Here is a 9,677-nt window from a genome sequence, read left to right on the forward strand (position 1 = left end):
TTAAAAATACATCAGTTATAATTAGAAATTAATATTTATTTAAATTAAACATTTAAGACTATTTAAACTTATTTTATTTATCTAACAATACAGATGGATAAATATATATGTAAAATGAAATCTTTCTTATATTCTTATTTACTAATTGATAACAGGTGCAGGTGCTCTATCCAGCTACTTGTGCATACATATCTCTATATTTCTTTGTTATAACAGGTATGATGAAAAATAAAAACTGCAATATGTACTAGACAAAAACACTTGATAAGAAACTTAACTTTTTTTGAATGACATTGTGTATTATAAATCTTGTCACCTCTAGGCCTTGGAATACCTTCTTTTTGCTTAGGGTTTATAGGTCAAGTACATGTCTTCAATTGCAGGTGTAAAAAAACAGTGAACTTCTAGAAATTTTGTATATGTCACTTTTAGCAGAACCTTGTGTCATAGAATTGAGTTGTGGTATAGATAAGTAAAGAGACATTTATTTTTTAGGTTGTTTTTAGAGTTAAAGGATGGCTGAAGACAAGGTTTTGAATTGGGGTATATGTGGTGCCGGAAAAATCAGCAATGATTTCTGTTCTGCAATGATGACATTGAGCAGATATGAAAGGGAACATAAGGTATTGTATTAATGTTTTATAATATATATCTAATATTTTTTTTATATACAAGTTTAAATAGTGCACCTTTTATATCAGATGTTAAATGTTTGACTGACTTTATCCCAGACGATAGTAATAGTTCAAAATACAGTGTTCTTGATATTGACATACACATAGGTATTTGATGAGTTGATAGAGTGTTTAAACATTACATTTAAAAGTAATAATTCCACTTTTTTTTAAAAATCTTTGTACATGTTGTAAATTAATCATCATCAGAATGATCAGGGGAGATCAAAAGTTTGAAAAACTGTTGAAGTTGAACCCTATTGAAAGCACTAAAAGCAACTCATTTCAAGGATGACTTAACTTCATCATGTTCAGTTCAAATGTTACAAAAAAATTACAAACAAAAACTATAATTAAACTCATATATAGATATAGGAAGATGTGGTGTGAGTGCCAATGAGACAAATCTCCATCCAAATAACAATTTAAAAATTAAACCATTATAGGTTAAAGTACGGCCTTCAACACGGAGCCTTGGCTCACACCGAACAACAAGCTATAAAGGGCCCCAAAATTACTAGTGTAAAACCATTCAAACGGGAAAACCAACGGTCTAATCTATATAAATATGCATGTCATTATTCAAAATACTGCATGCTTCTATGCAGATGATACTCTTTGGGAGTGATTGTGCAATCTTGTACGTTTTTTTTTTTTTTTTTAGATAACTGCTATTGCTGCCAGGTCCCAAGAAAAAGCCCAAAAGTTTGCAGATATATTTGAAGCACCAAAAGCTTATGGTTCTTATAAAGATGTAGCTAATGACCCAGATATTGGTTTGTATTATAACTCTTCAATATATTCTTTTAAGTGTTAAAGATAAGATGATCATAGAAGATGTATGGATTCAGTTTATCAGAGGGTCAATATTTAATGTCTAGGTTTTGAAACTCTTGCCATCATGGTAATTATTGTCATATTTAGATGGAATACATTTTTTTTAAAATTCAGTATGATGCACCACTTTATACATCATGTACATTGATAAATAAAATATTGCCTAGGATATATTCCTTGTGAGTTCCATGTATATGCTACTTGATCAGGCAAACATCAATTTCATTAGTCAAAATTAAGTACAATTTGAATGAAAAAAAAAGTGGTTTGCTTGTATTTCATTTCATTTCTACACTTCATCAGACATTGAATATTAGGAGCAGATTTTAGCCTGGGGTGTAAAGTTGAAATTTGTCAAACATATAGCTTATGACTTCTTGCTTTCTAGAATGATATTTTTATGTAATATATATATATATGTATATACATAGATGATTACAGAACTTTTAAAAAATACTTCTATCAGCAGTATCAAATATAAAATGTCCAGTTTACAGTACTTGAAATTCTTTAAAAAGAAAAAGAAAGAAACCGCAAACATTTTCTTTTGTGGGTCTACCATTTCCACAATAAGATAAATTTGGAACAGTTCTTTCTATTTGAGATTTTATTTACAGAAATTGTCTACATTGGAGTGATACATACAGAGCATGTCAGATTGAGTATGATGATGTTAGAGGCTGGAAAACATGTGGTATGTGAGAAACCATTGGCACCAACCTGGCAAGAATGTAAAAAAGTCCTAGATTATGCAAAAGAGAAAAAATTACTGTTTCTTGAGGTATGATTATTGAGCTAGTTGTAAAGTTTATGATTATGTATACAAACTGCATATTAATCTTTAAATAGGTCTGCATGATAAAGGCTAATGCAAAGATGACCTTATTTTGTATGTTATAGAAAATGTACCTTAGACAATGTAAATTTCCATTAAAAAGGGCACATGAAATGGTCATTTTGTGAAAATTCAATTTTAGAAACAAAAAAGTTCATGAAATATCTCTATCTTATGAAATTCATTTTGGATCAATATGAACATACTAATGATGTCACAGTGACATCACAGCTATTATCATCATGTTTTCAGTGTTATGTCTTTACTATTTAGGCAGCTTGGAGTAGATTTTTCCCAGTCTATGATGCAATCAAGGAAGAAGTAAATTCTGGGAATCTAGGAGACATTTCCATGGTAACCACACAATTCTGTATTCCTATAATGTCAGTAGAACGTTTATGCAGGAAGGATTTAATGGGTGGTGTACTACTAGATATAGGAATCTACTGTGTACAGTTTGCATGTCATGTATATGGAGAGATGCCAGAAAAGATTATTGCAACTGGTAGCCTAAATGAGGAAGGTAATACCATGAGTCTCAAAGTACTTTATTCTACTGTTTAAGTGTGGGTGTGGATTATATACTTAGTTTATTTGCTGTAATGTGAATCACACATTATTCTTATTAATATAAATGACAACTGAAATAGTTTTTTAAGACTACTGAAGAGAGATATAAGATCTGCATTAGAGAATTCAATGTAAGAGAAAATGTAAATGACCTAGCTCATTTTTAATGAACTTTTGAAGATTCTTTAACATTGCTTTCTTATTAAGGAAAAACCTAAAGTAAATAAAAAAAAACTATGAGTTATCTCCCCTTATTTCGTCAATTTAATAAAATTTAATCACTCAAGAAATATTATGCATTCAAAAAAAGTGTTAACAAATTAACTGCATTTCTGCCTCAAAATTTGCTTTTTCATAAATAGTTCTATTTCTATTCCAAGATTACGGAAGACTGACATACTACCTTTAACTCTTATCCCATTAGAATTACGTAAAAATATTAAGAAGAAAAAAATGAATGATCAAGTAAAGCTTATTGAATATATTATATACAGGTGTGGATGAAGATGGGTGTGTTATATTATTATACAGTGGTAATAGGAAAGCTAGTTTGGTATACAGTGGTAAAACTGCCTCTGGAAACAATACAGCTACCATAATGGGATCAAAAGGTCAAATATTTGTAAGTTGTTACGGTAACAGTGATACTGTTTACATCTCAAGATAATTTGTTTCATAGTTTTATTTTAATAAAAAATCAATTGTGAAAATCTATGAAATAATTATGCTCTATCTTGTTATTTGGTTCTTTTAAGTAAACTTTTAAGTTTAACATGTAGAAGCTATTAAACATGAGTTATGTACATGCATGATATAGCAAATTTTAAATCTATAGTTTCATGGAAAGAAGAAGAATATTAAACTATGACATACAGCATTCTTTTAAGAGGATATTTTTCTAACCTATGGTGTGAACATATGTACCCATATTAATGCAGTGCAAAGGGGATCTTAAAAGCTAATTATTTAAACTTAGTGAAATACATTTTTTCCTTGCATCTTTTATTGAAGTATCAAAAAAAGAAAAGAAATTCATTTTATATTTGAAATCATAGAGATATGAAAATGATATATGCTAATTAGATAGCTTTACACAAACACAAGAGATGATGGAAACATTAGATAAAAGTGGTACAGAAGGGGGCTGCCTAACATAGTAAGGCCACACTTAAAAATATTTTGGTTTGCCCAAACCCTACCCAAAGGTTGAGACAGTGGGTAGGTAGGTAGGCATTTTCTTTTTTTTTTTCAATAAAAGAAATTGAAGTATCAGATGTTTATTAGTCTTCATGCCTATTTGATTAAAAAAAAAACTTCTTCAAATCAGGACAATAAAAGAATTTGAGTAGGCAGGTTTTTTCTGTGTAGGTAGCGTTTGGGCAAACAAACCTATTATTTATTATGGCCTAAAGGTTACTTGAAGGTAATTTTATATGTGCAGTTACACTGACCTTTTGCATGACACTGAAAGATTATATGATATCCCTTAAAGTAAAGGAAAAGTTAATAAATTGAAACTTAAAACTTGCAGGAAACCAGTTGAATTCTTAATTTAAATAATGTGACAGAAAATCAGGAAATGATTTTATTATTCCGCAGATTGATGACTGTTTCTGGTGTCCAAAGTCTGTAAAGCTGACAGATTCAACATTAGAAAATAAAATACCTGAAGGTCCCTCACCATATAACTTTATGAACAGTGGTGGACTACGATATGAAGCTGACCATGCATTTAAATTAATCAGAAGTGGTAAGGTTAACTATGCACAAGCTTAGATTATTATTTTAGTGTGTTGGTTTTTTTTATAAACTTTGTAAACCAATGTTCTAAATTCCATCAAAACATGAGGTACATTTACTTGAATTAACAGTTGAATTTGCAATGTAATTTTTATTTGAACAAGACCAGTGATCAAAATTTTCTTTTTTAGCTCACCTGGCCCAAAGGGCCAAGTGAGCTTTTCTCATCACTTGGCGTCCGGCGTCCGGCATCCGGCGTCGTCCGGCGTTAGCTTTTACAAAAATCTTCTCTTCTGAAACTACTGGGCCAAATCAAACCAAACTTGGCCACAATCATCATTGGGGTATGCAGTTTAAAAAATGTGTGGCTTGACCCGGTCATCCAACCAAGATGGCCGCCACGGCTAAAAATAGAACATAGGGGTAAAATGCAGTTTTTGGCTTATAACTCAAAAACCAAAGAATTTGAAGGAAATCTGACATGGGGGTAAAAATGTTCTATCTGCCCTGAAATTTTCAGATGAATCGGTTAACCTGTTGTTGGGTTGCTGCCCATGAATTGGTAATTTTGAGGAAATTTTGCTGTTTTTGGTTATTATCTTGAATATTATTATAGATAGAGATAAACTGTTAACAGTAATAATGTTCAGCAAAGTTAGATTTACAAATAAGTCAACATGACCGAAATGGTCAGTTGACCCCTTTAGGAGTTATTGCCCTTTATAGTCAATTTTTAACCATTTTTAATAAATCTAAGTAATCTTTTACAAAAATCTTCTCCTCTGAAACTACTGAGCCAAATTAATCCAAACTTGGCCACAATCATCTTTGGGGTTTCTAGTTTTAAAAATGTGTGGCGTGACCCGGTCAAACAACCAAGATGGCCGCCACGGCTAAAAATAGAACATAGGGGTAAAATGTAGTTTTTGGCTTATAACTCAAAAACCAAAGCATTTTGAGGAATTTGACATGGGATTAAAATGTTTATCAGGTAAATATCTATCTGCCCTGAAATTTTCAGATGAATTGGACAATCTTTTGTTGGCTTGCTGCCCTCCAATTGGTAATTTTTAAAGAAATTTTGCCGTTTTTGGTTATTATCTTGAATACTATTATAGATAGAGATAAACTGAAAACAGAAATAATGTTCAGCAAAGTAAGTCAACATGACCTAAATGGTCAATTGACCCCTTAAGGAGTTATTGCCCTTTATAGTCAATTTTTAACAATTTTCATTAATTCGGTAAATTTATGTAAATTTTTACCAAATATTTTTCTCTGTTACTAATGGGCAAGGTTCATTATAGCTATAATTGTAAGAAGCAAGAACGTTCAGTAAAGTAAGAACTTCAAACACATCACCATCACCAAAATACAATTTTGTCATGAATCCATTTGTGTCCTTTGTTTAATATGCACATAGACCAAGGTGAGCGACACAGGCTCTTTAGAGCCTCTAGTTTTTTTATGCCCCTGCCATAATGGAGACTTGTCCATCTGTATGTAGTCATACTATGTACGTCCCAAAATTGGTTACAGTTCTCTTACTTCCTTGATCCAAATGGTTTGAAACTTTTACACAAGGCGTATAACCACATAACACTGATCCAGATTGAATTTTGGTGGTGTCACTTTTATTGTTCTAGAGTTATGCCCCTTTACAAATGAAAAAATTGATTAATTTTTCCTTTCTCTAAGTTTAGTTTGCCTCCACCAAATCTTATGAAACGCATACACAATGCTTCTGTTTACAAAACAGGGATCAAGTTTTCAATTTTAGGGCAACAGTTTTACTGTTGTAGAGTTATGTTCCTTTACTAATGGAAAAAATGGCTAATTTTTTGGTTCCATTCTCTAAATGTAATTTGCCTCAATTAAATGTTATGAAACTTATACACACAGTGCTCATTACCACTTAACAGAGATCTGGTTTGAATTTGGTGGCGTCTCATGTACTGTTCTAGAGTTATGCCCCTTTACAACTGGAACCTCTCATTACTGTTCTTTAACTTAAAAGTGCCTCAAATGTATTTTATGAAATGTAAACATAATGCTTATTACCACTAAACTCAGATCAAGTAGAAATTTGGGTATCTTCAGTTTTACAGTTCTTGAGTAGTGCCTGTTTATTAATGCAAGCAGGGGCATCATCTGTGTCCCATGGACACATTCCCCATTAATTTTTCTAGGTTCTGTTATCCATGTTAAATTCATGCCATTTACTACTGTTACAGTGTAATAAGTGAACATTAGTTGGTCTCCAAAACATACCATAATTTTTATATATATTTTTATCGTAGGTCAACTAGATAGTCCTAAGTATGGATACAAAGATGTTGAGATGATTCACAAGATAATTGATGAAATATCCAAGCAGATTGGATTGAAATATTAAAGAGATCTTAAGGATTTGATAGAGTCAACAAATGGAATGGGAAATGTTTGGTCGTTCAATAGAAAACTAGGGTTTTGGTTAGAAAATATGATACAGCTATATTTGCTTGAAAAAATAAATTAGATTGTCAATCAATATTCAAGTGTTTTCATGGAGATTGAATGAACCAAACTTTGGGTATTTCTAGAATTGTTTTTTTAATGGTGAACAGTTCAAACAAAATTGTAACAAAATTTATGACTCAGAATAGGTTCAGTCTTCAATGAAAGTAAATTTTACAATTTATTGTCTCTCTGTCAAAAGTAGAATTACTAGTTGTGGGTAAATAGAAAATATTACAGATTTTATATAATGTGGTTTATAATAAAAACCATTGAAGAGCTATTAGTTTCTGAATGGAAAATAATCATCTAATGTATAAAGGTTGTTCAATAACTATTTGATCTCATTAAAGTTAATTTAAATGTTGGTCTGCATATTTTATAACAATTTTCACTAGTATAATTCCAGAGTTATGGAACTTTAATTTTCATGTATCATGCAATAAAACAGGAATGCCTTGAGCAATTTATTTCAAACTTTTTCAATTAATTTGCATTGTTCATTTGGTCTATATTTTTTTGATATTTTTTTGTTTTTCAAATTCTTCTCAATACTTTTTATAAAGATTGCTTGGGAAAGCAGTGTCATGCATTATACGAGGTTCACCAGTTAACATCATGATATTTTATAATTATTTTATTTGCCACACAATTAATGTTGATTATTGTTTGTAATTTCAATTACTTTTTCTAGAACGCTTTTTAGAACTCTAGATTAGGAGTAATATCCAAGTATTCCATTTTGTTATAATTATATTGTAATTGCATGGAAAAGAAAGATACCTTTTAAAACATTATACTGTTGAAGGTTAACTCTTTTTTAGAAAAGGTTTGATATATTTCAAATCTGTTTCTATACCTATATACACATTTCCTAAACCAAATTCATCTTGAATCTTAAATTATATTTATGAAAATATTGTGAGTAATGCCTCACATCTTACAACCAATACATAAGCAGAGAATAGACATGGCCTACATAATGTTTTTGAATATCTTTATGTTTGTGTCTGTCAAATTTAACCTATTTTTCTATATCTTTACATATAAAAGTGTGCCATATTTATTTTGTGGGATAAAGATGAGTTGTTTCTTTGTTTTGTTTGTTAGTGATTTTATATATTTTTTTTTATATATACAATTGTAAAATTTGAAGCTTACATTTATTGTATGCACATGCTAAACTGTTGGACATGTTAGTCCATATTATGCAGGGTTTGTTGTTAAGGAATTGATATATTCCAACCTCAATTACTGCTCTTTTTGACATTTTTTATTGTTTAAGATCTCTTAGATTCCATTACAGTTCAGTTTGACATTAAATGTGCTTAATTCAAAAGGCTGAACTTTTCTGAATACAAAAATATGTTTTAGATTAGAGAAGAGAGCTCACAAGGACTTTAAAGTTAAATGTCAAGTTTTCTGTTTGTTTAAAAAAATTCATTTGACAAATTTATCATGAAGAAATTTACGCTTTTTTATACTGCAGAACAGACAGATATATTTGTTTCTAAATGTCTCATTTGTTTTATAAAGATAGTGGTAGGTCATTGCAGAAGTTGTGTGATGGAAATATATGAAGTCTTATTATTAAGATTAGAAACGTTTATCTATTTAGTTTAATATGCATTTTGATCCATAATATGTTGTATCAGCCTTTGAATTAAGCACATCTACAATTTGTTTCTTAAACTTTATAAAAGATTGTTTGACATCTATATTTTGATACACATTTATACATATTTGAATCCATATGCATTATATTGCCTCCCTATAACAAAAATATTTTTTCGGTATTTGCCCAGGGTGTGTCTGATGAGTACTAAGCTTTTTATATTCTAGTCAATTAATATATTTCTTTTTAAGCAGTGACAACCATATTGCTTTAAAAAAGCATGCTCAAATTTGATGTGCTAGTTGTAGAATTATTATAGTATTAAATGAGGTATTTGAATAATTAAAAGGAGGTACATTTATTCGATAAATAGTTCTATAGAGTAAAAAGTTGATGATATTTTAAAAAAGACAAATTCACATACAGGTGTTGGTAATATGTTTTTTGATTGTTATGCATGGACATTCAGAATGAGAAGAGCATTTGTTTAAGAGTTTAAAAATTGTTATAGCATTAGATGTAATCAGTAAAAATGTTATAAATATCTAGTGCTAATTATATATTTTTATAATTTAAATAATATTCTTTATTTTTATACAATTGTTGAAATTAAATAAATTACAACTACAATCAAAAATTGTGTTGTATTTTGCCTTCCAGTTAAATAAATTAACAATAATGTTTCCTTCTAGTCGTTCAAAGTTGGTAGACACTCTATTAGTATACTGTTATTTATGAGTTTTTTTCACAAACATAAAAAAGAAGATGCGGTATGATTGCCAATGAGACAACTATCCACAAAAGACCAAAATGACACAAACATTAACAACTATAGGTCACCGTACGGCCTTCAACAATGAGCAAAGCCCATATCGCATAGTCAGCTATAAAAGGCCCCGATAAGACAATG

At 30.1% G+C, this 9,677-nt stretch overlaps 1 protein-coding gene across 3 annotated transcripts; it reads left to right on the plus strand.

The window, feature by feature from the left end:
* Positions 1-131: 131 nt before the first annotated feature.
* Positions 132-9,373, plus strand: LOC134715962 (trans-1,2-dihydrobenzene-1,2-diol dehydrogenase-like). Of its 3 annotated transcripts, none has more exons than XM_063578561.1 (8): positions 132-216; positions 496-623; positions 1,339-1,450; positions 2,129-2,292; positions 2,620-2,869; positions 3,411-3,538; positions 4,516-4,666; positions 6,957-9,373. In XM_063578561.1, the coding sequence occupies exons 2-8, from the start codon at positions 516-518 to the stop codon at positions 7,049-7,051; spliced, it is 1,008 nt and encodes a 335-aa protein (XP_063434631.1). In that variant the 5' UTR covers positions 132-216; positions 496-515; the 3' UTR covers positions 7,052-9,373. The 3 variants fall into 3 exon arrangements, with proteins under 3 accessions (XP_063434631.1, XP_063434632.1, XP_063434630.1); XM_063578562.1 differs by having other exon boundaries at positions 142-216; positions 507-623; XM_063578560.1 differs by lacking the exon at positions 132-216 and having other exon boundaries at positions 400-623.
* Positions 9,374-9,677: the final 304 nt, after the last annotated feature.

Source organism: Mytilus trossulus, chromosome 4 (genome assembly GCF_036588685.1).
Source record: "Mytilus trossulus isolate FHL-02 chromosome 4, PNRI_Mtr1.1.1.hap1, whole genome shotgun sequence".
In the NCBI taxonomy this organism is placed as follows: domain Eukaryota; kingdom Metazoa; phylum Mollusca; class Bivalvia; order Mytilida; family Mytilidae; genus Mytilus; species Mytilus trossulus.